An 18,948-nucleotide genomic window follows, 5' to 3' on the forward strand; every position below is an offset into this window, starting at 1 on the left:
AACGACCTCACAGTATTTTGTCTTACGACAATGCCTGTCACACAATACTTGCTATTGTCATAATTATTTGCCCCTACCAAGACTCCTTCTGCTCCACCAGGTTCGCGGCAGAATATTAGTATCTAACATTTGGTGAATGTTTCTTGTGTACTACCTTAGTGAACATGAACTCAGAAAATCCTCACATTCATCATCATCACCACTCCCATTTTGGCCGCCACCAGCCTTGTCCAGATTCCAACGCTCTCCAGGCACTACCACCAGCCCGCCCGGGCTACGTCATTACGGCGCGTCGCGCGGGAAGCCACGGTGAGGTGAGAAAGCGCCCTTTCCTAACGCCCTTGTTTGCTTGCTTCCACTCTTGAGTCATCGCACGGTAGGGTGGCGCGGGTCTGGAGGGGCCCTAAGGTAAGTGGACAGGGAATAAGGGACGGCGGCCATGGCCGATAGGACGACAGCGGTGGTGGTTGGGAGAGGGTCGGGCTTGAGCCCCGGCGCTGGGTCGAGCCGCCGGTAGGCGCCTCACGCAGGCGCAGTACGGCCAGCGTCGAGCGCAGAGAAGTGGAGTAGCCGTTAGTGAGTCCACGGGAGGTGTGGCCCGCAGTAGGGGCGCGGCGGTGCGGCACGGTCCCCTGTGTGGGCGGAATCGGGGCGGTCTATAGAGAGACTCGGCCCAATGTAAAAGAGGGGATCACGCACCTGCGGTCGTCAGGAATTTGGAGGCTCCAGACAAGGGCGGAGTTTGAGAAAGGGGCTGCACCCGGTGAGTGGCGCGGAAGGGATTGGCCGGTGCCAATGGCGGGGCGAGAAGGAGGAGGAGCCAGCGGAAGGCGGCTCGAACTGACTGAAGGGGCTTGGTGAAGCGCTAGGGGTTGGACTTGGGTAGGGGGTGGGGCCTGTTGGAGGGAAAGAGGCAGTTCCCTGAGGAGCTGGGCTTGTCAAAACGTTAGGGTCAGGATCTAGCCAAATGGAAGGTGCTGGGCTGGCCCGATAAGGGGTGGAGTTAAGTGGATCGTTAAGGGTGGAGTCGGGGCCGGGGCCGGGGCTGGGTCTGGCTGAGTGAAAGGGTGGCTGATTATCTTGGGAGATTGGCTGGAAGGGGCAGGTTTGCGAAGGGGTGGGGTCTGCGCGAGGCTTTGGGGAATGAAAGGGTTGATAGAGCGGAAGGGGCGGAGAGAACGGATTGAGCTTGGGGGTTAATTGCTCTGTTAAAGGGCAAGACTTTGAAAGGAGAAAGAATAGTGTTAAAGGGATGGAGCCTAGTGGAATGGGCGGGACCACGTAGGATGGACACCCGGTTGGAGGGAGAAAGCCTTGAGAGGCGGAGTTTAAAAGGCGGTGGGGAAGAGCCAGCATAAGGGAAGGAGACTAGCCTAGGGGGCGGGGTCTGGGAAGCGGTTGGTATGTGGGGTCTTCAGGGCGTTCGGGCCCCTTCACCGTCACCTCCACCCCATCCCCCAGGACCACGTCAGGGGTGAAGTCTCCCCAGCCATGACCTCCACCGGTCAGGATTCCACCACACCCAAGGAGCGAAGGAGTAGGCACAGCCCCCACTCCCCGACCCACGACTCCAGCATCACCTCGGTGAGGCCCCCCAACCTGCCCTGATGAGGGGGAGGGGGAGCAGCGGGCTGTGCATTGGACTCTGACCCTTCTCTGTTTGGCAGAAGCGAGGTGTTAAAAAGAGTGCCACACTCCGCTCCAGCCCCAGTCTAGCGGAGGTAAAGAAGAAAGGCAGAATGAAGAAGCTTAGCCAAACAGCCGAGCAAGACCTAATCATGGGGCTACAAGGGCTGGTGAGAGGCTCCTGGGACAATCAAAACCCTAAGGTTCTCCATCCTGGACAGTGTGGGATGTTCCCTCTGATTCAGGCCCTCAATGCATCAGTCTCTCCCATTTTTTTCCTCGCAGAATCTGAACCTGGAGGCCAGGACACTGTCTGGCACTGGCTTGGTGTTCGATGAACAGCTAAATGAATTCCACTGCCTCTGGGATGACAGGTGAGGCTGGCTCCTCCAGGCCATACTCAAACCATACAAATATATGCACTTAGAGCCCATTAGCAAGAATGAACCCTTTCTTACTCTAGCCTAGAGACTGGAAGCAAATGATTTAGGGAGATGGGGATCAGGCTCGAATGGGTTCTTTTCATTTAGCCAACGAACATTTATTGAGTGCCTACTGTGTGCCAGACATGATACAAATGTGTCAGACAAGACAGACAGGGAGCTGACAGGTAAGTAGAACAGGTCGCTAAATAGCCATCAGCAACATGAGGTATTTAATGAAGGAGGACTTAAGACCAGGGCTTTCAAGAGTGTTTACTAGAGGACCTTAGACTAGTAACCAGGGTTCTCAGGAGGCTTCCTTGAAGAAGGGACCTTTGTGCTGAAATGGAAGAATTACACTTCCCATTCAGTCACATGTTGCAATCCATCAGCAAATTCTTTTGGCTCTGTTTGAAATGTATTCAGAATCTGACCTCTCCTTGCCATCTCCACTACCACCACCATTATGACTCACCTAGACTTGCAGAGGCCTCCTTGCTTCCACCCTCACCCCTATTGCCTGTTTTCCATACAACAGCCTAAAAGAATACATACAATGATGTTCTCTCTCTTAAAGTCCTTCAAGGACAGACTGTTTCCCTGAAGGTAAAGTTTAAATTCTTCATCCTGGCCTTCAGCATTCCAGGTGACCTGGTTCCATATCACCTCCATGACCTCTTCAGCCAATCCTACCCCTCATTTGCTTCACTTCACTTCATGCACACTGATCCCCTTGCTGTTCTTCCAACATGCCTGGCATTCTCTCATCTCAGCCTCCTCTCTCAGTTAACATTCAGATCTCAAGGAGACCCTTGGAGAGGGCTTTGCCTGGCCACTCCCCTTTCCCCACACCTGAGATATTCCTAACCAATGCCATTGTTTTGTCCATTATTATTCTTATGTGGAGAATGAAATGGCAACCCACTCCAGTATTCTTGCCTGGGAAATCCCATGGACAGAGGAGCCTGGTGGGCTACAGTCTATGGAGTCATGACTTAGTGACTAAAAACAACGTGCTTACGTGTTTACCAGTTTAATTTCTATTGCCCCTCTTCCAGTGGAAGACTCTGGATGGCAAAAGCCTTCATTACCGAATACATATCTATCTCCTGAGGCACTAGGGACAGGCAGTAGACAAAACAAACAAAACTCCTGCCTTTGTGGAGATTACACTGTAGAGGAGAAAGTGAAGTCGCTCAGTCGTGACCGACTCTTTGCGACCCCATGGACTGTAGCCTACCAGGCTTCTCTGTTCATGGGATTTTCCAGGCAAGAATACTAGAGTGGGTTGCCATTTCCTTTTCCAGGAGGTCTTCCTGACCCAGGGATTGAAACTGGGTCTCTCGCATTGTAGGCAGACGCTTTACCGTCTGAGCCACCAGGGAGGGAGACACAGTAAACAAACAAAAAATAAGGGATAAAGTGTGTTAGAAGGAGAAGTGCTATGGAGAAATGCTGAAGCAGGAGGGAGAGTAGCAGAAAGTGCAGTGGAGGAGACTCTTCAGTTTTAAATATGATGATCAGGTAAGGCCTCACTATCTGAGCAGAGATCTGAAGGAGGTAAGGGAGTGAACTAGAAAGACATTTGGGAGAAGGTTGTCCTGGGCAGGAAGGAAAGCAAGTGGAAACGCACTTGGTTTGATTAAGGAATAGGGAGGAGCCCAGTGTAGAAGCAAGCAGTAGGAGATGGGGGTTAGAGAGGTGATGGGAGCAGGTGATCACAGGACTTCTGGGGCTTGGGGAGGACTTTAGCTTTTACCCTGAATGAGATGGGAGCCAGGAGAAGGTTTTGAGTAGAGGAAGGATGTGACCTGATTTGAGTTTTAACCAATGTCTAGGCTGCTGTGCAGAGAAAGGATTGCTGGGGGAGCAAAGGCAGAAGCCAGGAGGAGGCCAGCTGAGTTCAATAACCCAGGCCAGAGGTTATGGTAGCAGCAGTGGAGGTGATAGGAGAGGGTCAGGCTCTGGATATGTTGTGAGAACAGAGCCACCAGGTGCCGGAGGTGACTCCAAAGTTTCACGTGTCAGCAGCCGTGGAAGGCAGATGGGGCAGATGTGGTGTTCACCAGTGTCATATATCTGTATCTCTGTTAACCCAGCTTCCCGGAACGCCCAGAGCGGCTCCATGCCATCAAGGAGCAACTGATCCAGGAGGGCCTCCTGGACCGCTGCGTGTCCTTTCAGGTGAGTTCCCCAGCCAACATCCTGGGCGGAAGGCAGTGGCTGAGGGAGGGACCCAGGCACAGCTAGAGCCGAGCCTTAGCCCTTTGTCTCTCTCTTGTCTCCCCAGGCCCGATTTGCTGAAAAGGAGGAGCTGATGTTGGTTCACAGGTGAAGGTTTAGGAGCCTTGTAGGGGATGGGGAGGAGGCTGCCCCTGGGCCAATGCTTTGAGAAGGAAAGTCACTGGGCCTCTCTGAATCTCAGTGTCATGCCTGTAACCTGGGAGCTAGTAAACATAAGGAGGATGTGGTATGTCCTTAGAATGGTGCCTGGCATATCATCAGTCCCTGGTGAGCCCCTTTTGTTACTGTAATCTGATGTGTAAACAGACAATGGATATGTGGATGGAATGATCAGAGGGTTCCCCCAGTGGGGCTGAAGGAACCGAGAATAAGAGGCCTGTTGTGGTATGTCTCAAGGAAAGTTAGCTTGTCAGAGGGAGTATCGGAGCTGAGAAGAGAAAAAGAATGAGTCCAATGAAGAAGGCTGAGGAGAGGAAGGTCCAGACAGCTGGGACAGTCTGGCCAAAGGCCTGGAGGTAGGATCTGGTATGGCCAGAGCAGAAGACAAAGGATATTACTAGAAATGAGGCAGACTGGGGAAGGAGCACAGAAGGTGTCCTCTACCCCATCTATCCCCCACATTGACAGGTAAGGAGGCCTGATTTGTCCAGCGGTTTGATGCATGGAGGACTCAGTTGGGGAGGGCATGTGGCCCTGGTTCAGGGCCAGGGAGGGAGGCGGACCCCTGAATCCCATCCCCCATCTATGTACCCAGCCTAGAATATATTGATCTGATGGAAACGACCCAGTACATGAACGAGGGGGAGCTCCACATCCTAGCAGATACCTATGACTCAGTTTATCTGCATCCGGTATGGATGGGAACTGTGAGGGCAGAGGGTGGTGGCCATCCTGGGATTCCCCATTCCCACATCCACACCACCCTAGAGGGAGTAGCTAAGTGGACAGGGCCACTCTCTCCCCTCTCTCCCTCATTCCCCTCTCTTACTCCCTACTGTCTTCTCCAGAACTCATACACCTGTGCCTGCCTGGCCTCAGGCTCTGTCCTCAGGCTGGTGGATGCAGTCCTGGAGGCTGAGATCCGGAATGGCATGGCCATCATCAGGTAGGGCCCACTGGCATTTGGCTTTTTACATTTAAAAAAAAAATTCCTTTCTCAAATGTGAAAGGTAGTGATATGGATAGTATATTTACATGGTTCAAGAATCAAATGTTAAAAAAGTTGGCAGTCAGGTACAAGTGAAAATCCTTCCTACCCCTCACCCCATCTCTAGACCCCTGCTTCCTCTTCTGGAGGTAATCACTGTAACCAATGACTCATGTGTCCTCCTGGAAACAGTCTGTGCCTATTTGTGGGATAAATACCATATTTTGTTGATTCTAAGATGTATATTATTTTATATTTGTAACATCTTGAAATTCAGATGCATCTTAGAAACAGTAATGCCTCAGAATTCCTTTGGCATCATTTCCTGCTTTGTTGTTGGCATGTGAAAAAATCACAGTCCATCTTATCATCCTTGGCACCCCAGAAGTGATGAAATGCAGAAGATGTAGCTTTTTATCTCCCCTTTCTTTGGTTTTAGTTGCTTGGTTGTGCCCAACTCTTGTGACCCCATTCCCTGTAGCCCGCCAGACTCCTCTGTCTATGGGATTCTCTAGGCAAGAATACTAGAGTGGGTTGCCATTCCCTTCTCCAGGGGATCTTCCTGATCCAGGAATCAAACCCGGGTAACCTGCATTGCAGGCAGATTCTTTACCGACTGAGCTACAAGGGAAGCCCTCCTCCCCTTTATTAGCCACAAATTATGGTAGCATTCAACACACTCCCTGTACCATGCGTTTTTCACTTTTATATCTTGGAAAGTTTTTCTCTTTAACGATGTATAGGCTAGACCTATGTAGAACATCATTATACAAACACACAGTAAGTTAACCAGCCCCTACCATTGGGCATTTTAGTTCTCTCCAATCAATTGCTATTTCCAAAAAATGCTGCAGCAAATATCATCCAATTATAAACATGTTATTTCACCCTTTTTGTTACATAGGTTGTGGACTAAGTCCCCAGGAGCAGAAGGACTTGGTATGAGGGTGTATGCATTGATCATTTTAATAAGCATTTTCAAATTTCCTTCAGAGAGAGAAGAGTAGACTAGGGGTGAGGGTCTGAGGGCCCCAAGTACTCAGTTCCTGGCAGCTGCACAGGCATCAGCACTGAGGGTGTTGGTGGTCCAGGAGTAGAGAGCAGGAAGAGTCCATCTCTGCCGAGGAGAACCCCACCACCAGCAATCTGTGGCCTTCCCTGCCCTGCCCAGGCCTCCTGGACACCATGCCCAGCACAGTCTCATGGATGGATATTGCATGTTCAACCACGTGGCCGTGGCGGCCCGTTATGCTCAACAGAAGCATGATATTCAGAGGTCAGCAGCAAACAGCAGGGCGGGTGTAATGAGGGTGATATGAGGTGGGGTGTCCTGGTCTGGGCACTTCTTCCCAATGTTCCTTGATCTTCTTACATAGTGGCCCCCCTTCTCTCCCACTCACAGGGTCCTTATCGTGGATTGGGATGTGCACCATGGTCAGGGAATACAGTTCGCCTTTGACCAAGATCCTAGGTATGCCGTGATGCTAGAGTACTACCCCAAATGCTAGACTCCCAGACACCCCCTACCTTTACAGGCGCAGCCAGAAGGGGCCCCAGAGGGAGGGGAAGGCATTCATATTCGTTGGTTGGACCTGTCCTGGGAACAGGCTCAATGCTGCCCTCTGCATGTCTGCTGTGTCTCTCAGAATTTCACTCTGAGGCAGTGGCTATTGGGGTCCCCATTTTACATACAGATCAGGGAACTGAGGCTTACAGGTTAAGAGGTCATACAGAGAAGTTGAAGAGACAAGATTTGAGCCCACAGGTATTTGGAGAGCTCATTCACCAAGTTACCCAGGAGCTGAAGTGAACCTCAAAATACTATTTTGTTTTCCAATTATTTGTTAAAAAATTGAAGGGAGTTAATTCCCTGGTCACCTAGTGGTTAGGATTCTGGGCTTTCACTGCCACATCTGGGGTTCAATCCCTGGTCAGGGAACTGAGATCCCACAAGCTGTATGGCACAGCCAAAAAAAAGTAAATAATATCAAAATGTCTAAAGCAGTGACTCTCCTGTAATTCCCATCACCTCAAAAGTAACTGAATTTTTCCTGTAGATGTACAAATATTCATCATTATCATTACTATTATTAACATACTACCACTACATTTTCTTCGGCAACTTGCTTTTTTGTTTTTAACAGTATGGTGTGGGCACCTCTCCATGTTAGTACCTCCGAAAAGCGTCTCATTCTTTGTAAGGCTCTACCATGTTCCATGGTATGGCTGTAACTTTGGTCATTTAATCCTAGGACATTTATAGTGCTTCCCAGTCTTTGCTATTACAAACAATTCTACAGTGAATAGTCTGGTAAATAAATAATTTTATGCTTCTCTGAGCACATCTGTAGGATGTTTTATCTGCGCTTTTATTGAATTGACTGCATAAATTGTACTTTCTTCCTTGTAAAAGGGCTCTTGTGCTCCTGTAGCACTTTATCTAATCTAGGTTGGTGGTTCTCCAGACATTGCTTTGTTTATTTTCCACCATTCAGTGTTGCTGGCACATGTCCAGATATCAATCTGATTTCATTCCTTTCCAATATATTTTCCTTTCTGGATGGTTTTAGGTTCTTCCTGGTGCCCTAAATTTTCACTTCACCACTGATTCTACTTACCAGTGGTAGACATTTTACATCAGAATATTCACACCTTTCTTAAATCCTCAGAAGTTTTCTGTTAGATTGTTGATGATCTCTTCTACTGTGTCCTCTCCGGTCTCTCTTGTTAGTCAGATGTTAGACTTCTAGGTTGATCCTCTGTATCTCTTATTTTTTATCTCATATCTTCTGTCTCTTTTTCCTTTTGCTCTGTGTTCTGGGAGATTTACTCACCTTCTAATTCAACAGTCCTTCTGTTGAATTGTGTGTTTATGAATTCTTTTAATCTCCAAGAACACTTTCTTGCTCTCTGTGTCTATGCTCTACTAAGCTTTAGTTTACTTATTTTCTTTGTCTTCATAACAATGTTTTAAGAACTATCCTCCTGATGGAGTTAAGAGACAGAGATAAGGAAGCTGGATGATTGAAGGTCATGGATAGACTTCTTTTTCATTTATACATTCTTATTCATAAGGAAGAATATATTCATAGTTCTTCATACCTATACATATAGTCAGTCATATATCCACAGAAGAATACAGCTGTTGCCTCCAAGGCATTTATTAAAAAGAATGACTAATCATATTAAGGAAATCTTATTATCATGCCTAAGAAAATTAACAAGAATTCCTTTAATAAACTAAAACTTAGTAGTTAAAAGGAAAAAATAAATTTAGTGAGTTTGTCATTCAGTGACAGAATTGATTTTGAGTGCATTGACCTAGATCTGTGCTTGACTTCTCCAGAAGGGAAACTTCAAACTGTCTTGGGTATCCTCCCAACATGTTCAGTATGGGAGAGGGCTCACTGGGGCCCTGGACCCTCAGACAACTTTCCAGGGATTTGTTGAAGTCTCTAATTGTCTGACGTCCTTTCTCCCACTCTCTGTTTTCCTGCGTTGATTCTTGTTTAAAATATCTTTACTATCTTTTGATAGGATTGGAGGGGAGTGAGGAAGTAAACCTGTGCTATTAATCTGCCATTCTTTTACTGGAAGTTGATTGAACTTATTTTATTTATTTACTTATTTTTGGCCATGCATCAGCTTGTGGGATCTTAGTTCTCTGACCAGGGATGGAACCCAGACCCTTGGCAATGAAAGCACAGAGTCCTAACCACTGGGCCATTAGGGAATTCCCAGTTGAACTTATTTTATCTCCTTCTGTTTGTTTTATAAACTTGGACTTTATTCAGATCTTTTCTTTATTCCTTTCTTTCCCTGATGATAATCTTTGTGTTCTACTATATATTTATCTATCAGAATCAAAAGTGAAACAATCACCCCCTCATCTGCTCAAGACCAGAGTTTTCACATGGACTTCATCCCCTAATTCCAAGATAGTTTTCTTTGATTTCAGAAATCCTTTTGTACCAGTTTGCATTTAATTTCACAACTATTAAAATGTGACTGTTAAGTTTGCCTAGATTCCTTGCTTACCACTATTTCTTGCCTTTTCCTAAAATAGAAAAAAAAATGCTGCCTTAAATCCTTTCTGGAACAAGGCAGGAAGTGAGTGAACAGATAGATAGAAAGATGGATGAGAGATATTCATTTTGATTGCCTCAATCAAAATCAAGCCCTCCTACTGGGCTTACTATCAGAACATATACCATTGTGACTTTTCAGTATCTGTTCTGTGTCAGTCTTCCTCACTGCTCTGAGTGCTCAGTTTCTCTAGAAAACAGAAGTGATAGAGGTGGCCTGTAAGGTATTAGAGAGAAGGAATTGCCCCCTCACTGGCCTCATGGAGCCCCAGCGAGCATCCTCACTCCAGCCCCACATAGCTCCTGAGTCTCCCCACTTCCTTCAGTGAAAATACTAAGCTCCCTAGCCTTGCCTGGCATTCTTTTCAGCCTTACCTGGCTCCCACTAACTAAGAGCCACATGCCCCTATGGGCCTCCAGTGTCACAGTGTTCTGTGTTCACTACCGTGGTAACAAAGGCAGGTAGGTAAGCAGGCATGATCTAGAATCCCCCATGGGGTCAGGAGCCCTTGGGGATGGAACAGACCTGATAGCTCTTGGGGTCTCAGAGGTAGAACTGTATGGGCACTGAAAGGGGCAGCAGTGTTTGCTGTGGGAGGAATTTCAGTAAGAGACCAAATGAATGAGTGAGTGAGGTAATGGATAAATGGAAGAATTAATGGATGGGAGGATGAATAATTTGGCAACTGAATGGAAGAATGAATATATGAATTTAAAAATTCATGGGGAAATTATTGAGAGAATGAATGAGTGGTTAAGTCAACTGTGGTAGCTGTGGGTTGGAGGTTTCTGGGGAATCCTGACTGAACCCTCTGCCTCTTTTTTTTTCTCTGCCTCCAGTGTCCTCTATTTCTCCATCCACCGCTATGAGCAGGGTCGGTTCTGGCCCCATCTTAAGGCCTCTAATTGGTCCACCACAGGTTTAGGCCAAGGCCAGGGATACACCATCAACGTGCCTTGGAACCAGGTCAGTGTCTGCCCACCCTTCACCCCCAAAGTGAGACCCACTCCTGCCCTTCAGAGCAGATGGCAGCACGTCCCCATTATACCTCCCTGTCTGCAGGTGGGGATGCAAGATGCTGACTACATCGCCGCTTTCCTTCACGTCCTCCTGCCAGTCGCATTTGAGGTCCTGGGGCTCTGGGGTGTGCTGGGGCAGAGGTGATGTTGAGGGATGGGCCATGATAGCAGGTAGCCTCATGTGATTCCTCCCTCCTTCAGTTCCAGCCCCAGCTGGTCCTGGTAGCCGCTGGATTTGATGCCCTCCAAGGGGACCCCAAGGTAAGTCAGGTACTTGGGGATGGCGGGAGGGCAGAAGGAGGCCCTGTGGAGCCAGGCTGACCCTCTGTGTCCCCCCCAGGGTGAGATGGCCACCACTCCAGCAGGGTTCGCCCAGCTCACCCATCTGCTCATGGGTCTGGCAGAAGGCAAGCTGATCCTCTCACTGGAGGTGAGTGACTCACTTCCACTTCAGCCCATGGATCCTGGAAGACAGAAGAACAACATTCAAATCTGGCAGAAGTTCCTGTCCCAGCATTTCCACTTACTAGCTGGACAACCTCACCTAAGTCCCTCAACTTCCCTATGCCTCTGCTTCCCTTATGTCAGAGGTGTATCATAATGGTCATAACCACCTCAGACTATTTGCTCAGCAAATGAAATCACCCTTCAAATGCCTTGACATGCAGCCAGCACCACCCCAGTGTCATTCATACTCTTCTCTGGTAACATCTGGCTCTTTCCTGCCCACCCTCACATGAACTTCTTCTCCCAGGGTGGCTATAATCTCCGCTCTCTGGCTGAAGGTGTCAGCGCCTCCCTCCACACCCTTCTGGGTGACCCTTGTCCTATGTTAGAGTCTCCTGGTGCCCCCTGCCCGAGGTAAGCCCAGGTGGAGGAGGGGAGAAGCAGACCCCTCACTGCTCATTCAAGAGCCGGTTGGTCACATTTCACCCTCACTTGACCTCCAGTGCCCAGGCGTCACTCTCCTGTGCTCTAGAAGCCCTGGAACCCTTCTGGGAGAGCCTGGTGAGATCAGGTAGGTGGCAGGGAGTGTGTTGGGTCAGGGGTTGGGTAAGGAATGAGCTGTGGGAGGAGTTTCTCTTCGGACCCCACTCTGGGTGAGTCATGCCCTCTGTCTCACTGGGCCCTGATTTCAGGCCTCCTACCCCTTTTTAGGTTTGGGTAAACCTCGTTCCAGAGTATTACAGGGATCTAGGTTGGGGGCAGCATAAGGGAGTAGGGTGAATGTGGCCTCCCCTTGCAGTTGACAGCCTGGAAGAAAAGGACACTGTGGAGAAGGATGATGTGGAAGAGGAGGAGGAAGAGAAACTACCACAGTCCTCTGAGCTCTCCGTTCCAACATGGCCGGTGCTGCAGGCTCGCACGGGGTTGGTCTATGACCAGCGGATGATGGAGCACTACAACTTGTGGGATAAGTAAGCAGTCAGAGAACCAGGCTAAGTGGGAGGTGGGGAGGGACCCCCGCTTTCAGTAGTAAGCCCTGCCTCTGTTCCCCCACTCCTAGCTACCACCCTGAGATGCCCCAGCGCATCCACTGTATCATGTATCACCTGGACGAAATGGGCCTTGCCAAGCGCTGCCACTCCCTGCCCGCAAGGCCTGCTACAGATGCTGAGCTGCTCACCTGCCACAGGTCAGACCCACATGGCCAGGGTAGGATGGGCCTCAGAGCATGGAGCCTGGGCTTGCCTCTCTGATACATGCAGCTGTTACAAGACACGGGGTGGGGAGGGATGTGGAGGGGACAGAATTACCTGGCTGTCTTCTCAAGTGCCCCCTCTGTACCTCCAGTGCTGAGCACTTGGAACGTCTGCGGGCCACGGAGAAGATGAAGACCCGGGAGCTGTGCCGTGAGGGCGCCAACTATGACTCCATCTACATCTGCTCCAGCACTTTTGCCTGCGCACAGCTGGCTGCAGGCGCCGCCTGTCGCCTGGTGGAGGCAGTACTGGCAGGAGAGGTGCCTGTGCTTTGGGGAGGGGACCTTGGGCTCCTGGCAAGGAAGTCCTGGGAGCAGGGGGAGGCAGGAAAGAGGCGGCTCTGAGAGTTGGGCCAAGCCTGAGGAAAGGGGACTTGGAGAGCAGTCCGCAATGGAAGGGGACTACAGCCCCAGCTCGCCAGAGGCCTTACTCACAGGGAAGTGCACCCAGGGGGATGGGGCCTACAGGGCTGTGGGGAGGAGGCCTTAGCAGCTGGTGGAGTAGTAGGGGGACAAGAGACAGGGAAGGGGAGGGAAAGCAGTGAGGGTGGGTGGTCTAATCCTTGCTTCCTGCCCCTCCCCCAGGTTTTGAATGGCATTGCTATAGTGCGACCTCCTGGCCACCATGCAGAGCCGGATGCAGCTTGTGGTTTCTGTTTTTTTAATTCTGTGGCTGTGGCTGCTCGCCATGCCCAGGCCATCAGTGGGCATGCGCTGCGGTAAGGCTCCCTGCCCCCACTGCCCAGTGCTTACTCAGTAGGCCCTGTAATGCAGCCCCCAAAGTTACCCAGAACCACCCCAGGGTCCAGTTGCCCAGCACTTCCAGAAAAGGACCAAGGAGGATCTAGCTTCTGGGGCCTGACCCAAATGGGATCCCCAGATTGTGGCATGCAGGTGCTTATCAAACAGAATCCAGGGTCCCCTGCCCCAGAATTCCTGGCCCTTGATGACTATCCTAACAGAACCCAGGGGCCGGCTTCTGGTGCTTACTTCAAAAGGCCCATGGCACTTACCACATGGGGCCCAGGATCTGGCCCTGAGCACTTGCTCTGGCCCACAGTGAAGCCCTTAGGACTCTGATAGGACCCACAAGCCTGCCACCCAGTGCTTTCCCCAGGGACTCAAGGTCCTGCCAACCGCAGTAAATGTCCCGGCACACAGACTCCAGGGGTGTAGCCCCTGCCCTCCCCCAGGGAACCAGTGTTGCCAGGTAACTAAGGTTCTGTCCCCTCCTCAGGATCCTGATCGTGGATTGGGACATCCATCATGGTAATGGAACTCAGCACATATTTGAGGAGGACCCCAGGTGAGGGGCTGGGGCAGGGGCTGGAGTGTGGTCAGGGAGATGGGCAGGCCATGCCTCAGGGGCACCTGGCTAACCAGCTGTGTCCCCCCTTCCCACCCTGTCCCCACAGTGTGCTGTACATTTCCCTGCACCGCTATGATCATGGTACTTTCTTTCCCATGGGGAATGAGGGTGCCTGTACCCGGATAGGTAAAGCTACAGGCACAGGATTCACTGTCAATGTGGCCTGGAATGGGCCCCGCATGGGTGATGCTGACTACCTGGCTGCCTGGCACCGTCTGGTGCTTCCCATTGCTTACGAGGTATGATTCGGGGTGCACGTAATGAGACTCTGTATGTGGTAGTGAGTGTGCGTGTGTCCAACTTACAGGTGCCTGATCCTGTGAGAGGGCCTGTGGGTGACAGTAGTGATGGCTTTGGGTGAGGGGATGTGACTGTGTCATGGCCTTTGGGTATGTCTGTGCAGTATCTGTCTGTGACTGCCCTCTGTGTGTAACTGTGAGGACTTCTGGGTGTGTGAGAGTAATATTGCCTGCAAGTGTGCCTGGTTGTGAACATGTCCCATGTGTACACCGTCACTAGTGCTGGTCTGTGTGTGATGGTGGCCCCATGTGACTGCCATCTCTATGGAACTGCACGGTGGTGAGGGGTTCGAGTATGTGTGAGACTCTACGGGTAGCTATTTGTCACTACCATTGCTCTGTGTGATGGCTGTGATATTGTGCATCACTGCACATTGCTCTCTCTGACAGTCATCTCTCCAACTGTCTGCTATGGCCTATATATTAATATATATTTGCCTGACACTGAGTAGCTATAGGTAACTCTTCTCCATGTATAAACCATGTATGTCTGTGGCAGATCATGTATGCATGACTTACTCTGAGGGTTGATGAATGTGAGTGCCATTTTTGTGACCTCTGTGCAGACATGCGTGCTCAGATGTGTATGTATGTCTTTGCACAGTGGCTGTGACTACAATCTGTGTTTGTAACTCTGAAATAGTATGTGTGTGACTGTGCAAGTGTCCATTTCCTGTGAGTGCAACAGCATGTATGACTATTTTGCTTTTGGTGGTGACATGTATAATTGTGTTGGTGCAGGAGTAGCTGTGGATTACTGTTCCCTCTGAGAAATTATGTATGTGTGTATATGTGTGACTAATACCATGAATAGTCCAGTCTGTATGAGACTGTTTGATTGTGTGTGGCTGTATGTGACCGTCTTCTGTGTGTGGCACTTTTGTTGTCATCTTCTATGATGGAAGCATGTGTGTACCTCTCTTTAGCACTGTGTATAAAACCCTGTGTTGTGCACATGTGTCCCATGTTTGATCCAGGGAGGGGAGTGTTTGCCTCTTGGTCTCAGCCTTGGGTGTGTATGTGAGAACATAATCTCTCTGTTTCATGTCACTGTCTCTTGACATGAGTCTCCACAGCTTACAATACTGCTTCATGTCCCCGTCCATCCATTTCTCACATCTGCATCTCTCTATCTTGTGTTTCAAAATCTGTGTCTGATGTGTCCATGTCTCCAAGTCTCTCTTGTGTCTCCATGTCCTGCCCTCCCTATTTTCAGGGCTCTGGGCTTGTGTCTCCTGGGCTCCAGGTCCCATGTCTCCATCCCTCTGACTTGCATCGCCCTGTTTTCATTTGTCCTTGTCTCCATGTCTCTGGGTCTCCCTGAGCTACTAAGTCCCCATGCCCCCTCCTTCATGCTCAGTGTGTCTCTTCTCTCTCTGCCTCAGTTTAACCCAGAACTGGTGCTGGTCTCAGCTGGCTTCGACGCTGCTCGGGGGGATCCTCTGGGCGGCTGCCAGGTGTCGCCTGAGGGCTATGCCCACCTCACCCACCTGCTGATGGGCTTGGCCAATGGCCATATCATCCTAATCCTAGAGGTAACTCTCTCAGTCCCTCTTCCCATGGTCGGAGGATTGTCGGGAAGGCTTGGGTGTCCCCACCTGGGGTTGTGGGCATACACTGGGCATTAATAACACCAGCATGAGCAGCTTTAATTGAGTACTCACTATGTGCAGGACACTTCCCTCAGTACTTAACATGCGTAACTAATGCATTTACTTAAAGCAGTCTTGGGAGGTAAGGTCTGCTGACCTTACCATTTTCCTCTCTCAAGATCAGGGAAGCTGAAACACAGAGAGCTGTAGTGACTAGCCAGAGATCACACATTTAATAATGGCAGAGGCAGGCTTGGACCCAAGAAGCCTGGCGCCAAAGTCTATGCTTTTTACCTCTGCTTGAGCTGTATCCAACAAAATCCCAGGACAAAGGAAGTTCACTGACCTTTTGTAAATTACTCAGTGCCCCTGCCCCTTGTATCTCAGTATCCTTGTCTGTAAGGTGTGGCTGGCTAATCGTGGAGGGGTGCCTGGAATGTCATAAGCCTTGTACAAGAGCTGTAGCTTATTGTTACGCATTGTTCATATGTTAGTTTTACTCTCTCAGCAACCTTCTGTGCTGTTATTATTGCTCCTTTACAGATGAGGACAAAAAGTCACAGAAAGATTAATTGACTAGTGAGATGTCCCACCATGTGCCCAGGCCTGCTTGTAGCATGGCGGAGTGGTAGACTCTTTGCTCTGGTAGCCCAGGTTTCAACCTCAGTGCTACTTCTTACCATCTGTTAGGATCTCAGACAAGTCATCTAATCACTCTGAGCCAAAGTTTCTTTATCAGGAAAAAGAGCAGAGACTGGGGTTCCTATAGAGTGTGAGAAACAGGGGATCCCTTGCCAGATCAGGACAGAGGTTCATGTAGAGAGAAAGATCAGTTGTTCCTATACCAGGGCAGGGCAAGGGCTTCTGGGTGGGTGGGGCCAGGGTTTCCCATTACTGTGGAGGCAGGTTCCTGCACCAGTTTGGTCCATGTGGCTGTGAGGATTCAGTGCTTAGAATAGGGTCTAGGACTTCCCTGGTGGTCCAGTGGTTAAAACTCTGTGCTTCCACTGCAGGGAAGGGGTTGGATCCCTGGTTAGGGAACTAAGATCCCACATGCTGCAAGGCTTGGCCAAAAAAACCTAGGGTCTAGCACATAGCAAGCACTTGATGAACATTAGTTCTTACTATTGTTGCCATCAGTGCTGTTGTGGTTGTGGTTAATATTATCTTGAACATTACATCACAAGTTTATCACCCTCACAACCATCTCACACAGTAGGTGCTGTTCATCTGACACATGTGGGTTCTACTTACTTGTCCCCACTACCCACCCTCCAGACTTTTAGGGCCCCAAGGGGAGATTGGGAGGCAAGACATTTGTCTCCTGAATTCCCTGAGGACTACCCCATCATACCTTTCCCTCCTCTTTTCCTTAACAAAGGGTGGCTATAACCTGACATCCATCTCAGAGTCCATGGCTGCCTGCACTCGCTCCCTCCTTGGGGATCCACTGCCTCTGCTGACCCGGCTGCGGCCCCCACTATCTGGAGCCCAGGACTCTATCACTAAAACCATCCAAGTCCATCGAAGATACTGGCACAGTTTGAAGGTCATGAGTGAGTGTGCACAGGGCATTGGGGGCAATGGGGGCTCGGGGAGGGCAGGGATCAGAGCTGAGAGAAAAGATAGCACCCACATTCAAGAATCTCCCTCCCATGGTTCCAGAGCGCAAAAACATAGAGGGACTCTCCAGTTCTAAGTTGGTCACCAAGAAGCCATGCCAGCCAGCCAGTTCTGGGTTAGCCAATGTGATGACCACAGTGGAAGGGAACATCCTGGGGGCAGGCATGGGACAGGCCGCCTCAGAAGCATCTGTGAAAGAGTCCACTCCAGATCAGACTGAGTCAGCGACAGCTCCAGTAGAACTTATTCAGGGCCAGTCCTCAGACACAGCCACACAAGGAGCTGCACTGGACCAGACCATCTCAGAGGGGGCCACAGGAGGAGCTGAGCTGATCCAAAACCCTCCAGCCTCATGCATCAACAACAGGATTCCTCCTGCCTTACCCGTGCAAGGAGCCACAGCCCAGACATCCCCCAGGAAGCTGACGGCAAACCTCAGAATATTGGACCTAGATAGCACGACTCAGGTAAGGCCCACCACACCCAGGTAAGGGGAAGAAGGGATGAGGATCAGGCCTCCTAGATACATCTTTCCTCTCCATGTGTACAGGAGCCCTCAGAAGAGGAAGGACTACTAGGAGAGGCAGCTGGAGGTCAGGACACAAATGAGTCAGTGCCAATGCAGGTCTTTGGAGATCATGCTGACACTGACCAGGTGAGCTCAGGGAGAGGCTACAACGGTGGCTTCCTTCTCACACCCATTTGTGCCTCGACCTAGGAGTATGTGCTATAAGAACGTATAATGGGGAGATAGAGTCCCTAGCTTACTCAGTTTTACCCACCCCAGGTCATGTTTTATGCGGTGAGACCACTGCTTTGGTGTCCTCATTTGGCGGCAGTATGCCCCATACCTGAGACAGGGCTGAATGTGACCCAACCTTGTCAGGACTGTGGAACACCCCAGGAGAACTGGGTGTGTCTGTCTTGCTATCAGGTATGCTGCTAAAGAAGAGTGTGGGGTGGAGGTTGACCCAGGAGCAAACCCTAGGTGGGTCTAATCTCTACCCAACACTCTTTCCCCAACCTCAGATCTACTGTGGTCGTTACATCAATGGTCATATGCTCCAACACCATGAAGGTTCGGGACACCCTCTAGTACTCAGCTATGCCGACCTGTCTGCCTGGTGTTACCACTGTCAGGCCTATGTCCACCACAAGGTGGGCCCTGGGCAGACCCTCTAATATGTGCATACTCATACTCCCTCCCCTACACACACACCTTTTGTGATTGGGTAAGGGACAATTGGAAACCCTTCTGCATGTGGGATAGGCCAAGAGACAGTGTGGTTGAGGGCTGGAGTTGGGGCAGCCTCCTAGCTAAGGTAGAGGGGTGCTCACTTTACCTCCCCTCTCTTGCCTCCTCCTCAGGATCTCCTAGCAGTGAAGAACATCGCCCACCAGAACAAGTTTGGGGAAGACATACCCCATTCAGACTAAATCCCAGGATGTGCTCCTTTACCTTCAGAGTCCCAAGATAGACCAGCCTTAGTTCATCCCATCCTGAAGACCCTTTCCAACTCCCCCAGGGTGCTGATTTAAGTGTACGTACTTGTATGAAGACTGTGGTCATCGATTGTATATCTCTCCCTGCCCACTGCCTGCTCAAGGGACTCTATCTACTCTGCCCCAAAAGGAAAGGGGAGCACAGCTCAGTGACCCCAAAGGGGCCTGATATAAACCTACTTTGGAGGGCAGAAGAATCAACTGAAGTATGGCAGGGTTGCATATGCAATAAAGTACAAACTGTTACAACACCTGGAGAAAGCTTTTAACCTTGAGTGGGTAAAGAAGCCCACCCTTCTGGCCAACAGAGCTGATG

General features: G+C 50.1%; 1 protein-coding gene across 11 annotated transcripts; it reads left to right on the forward strand.

Annotated features, from left to right (window-relative positions):
* The first annotated feature begins 257 nt into the window (after positions 1–257).
* Positions 258–18,883, forward strand: HDAC6 (histone deacetylase 6). 11 transcript variants are annotated; one of them, XM_040265905.1, is made up of 29 exons: positions 258–314; positions 1,462–1,584; positions 1,668–1,829; positions 1,912–2,000; positions 4,148–4,232; positions 4,339–4,379; positions 5,047–5,143; positions 5,300–5,397; positions 6,611–6,715; positions 6,842–6,910; positions 10,365–10,491; positions 10,588–10,653; positions 10,746–10,805; positions 10,885–10,974; positions 11,299–11,405; positions 11,495–11,562; positions 11,791–11,962; positions 12,052–12,180; positions 12,339–12,507; positions 12,832–12,965; positions 13,484–13,552; positions 13,662–13,854; positions 15,300–15,449; positions 16,888–17,062; positions 17,172–17,596; positions 17,680–17,784; positions 17,917–18,063; positions 18,159–18,287; positions 18,498–18,883. In XM_040265905.1, exons 2-29 carry the CDS (start codon positions 1,492–1,494, stop codon positions 18,564–18,566), a joined length of 3,423 nt encoding a protein of 1,140 aa, XP_040121839.1. In that variant the 5' UTR covers positions 258–314; positions 1,462–1,491; the 3' UTR covers positions 18,567–18,883. The 11 variants fall into 11 exon arrangements, with proteins under 11 accessions (XP_040121839.1, XP_040121835.1, XP_040121840.1 ...); XM_040265901.1 differs by having other exon boundaries at positions 289–1,281; XM_040265906.1 differs by having other exon boundaries at positions 289–1,281; positions 1,668–1,796.
* Positions 18,884–18,948: the final 65 nt, after the last annotated feature.

Source organism: Oryx dammah, unplaced genomic scaffold (genome assembly GCF_014754425.2).
Source record: "Oryx dammah isolate SB20612 unplaced genomic scaffold, SCBI_Odam_1.1 HiC_scaffold_23, whole genome shotgun sequence".
In the NCBI taxonomy this organism is placed as follows: Eukaryota; Metazoa; Chordata; class Mammalia; order Artiodactyla; family Bovidae; genus Oryx; species Oryx dammah.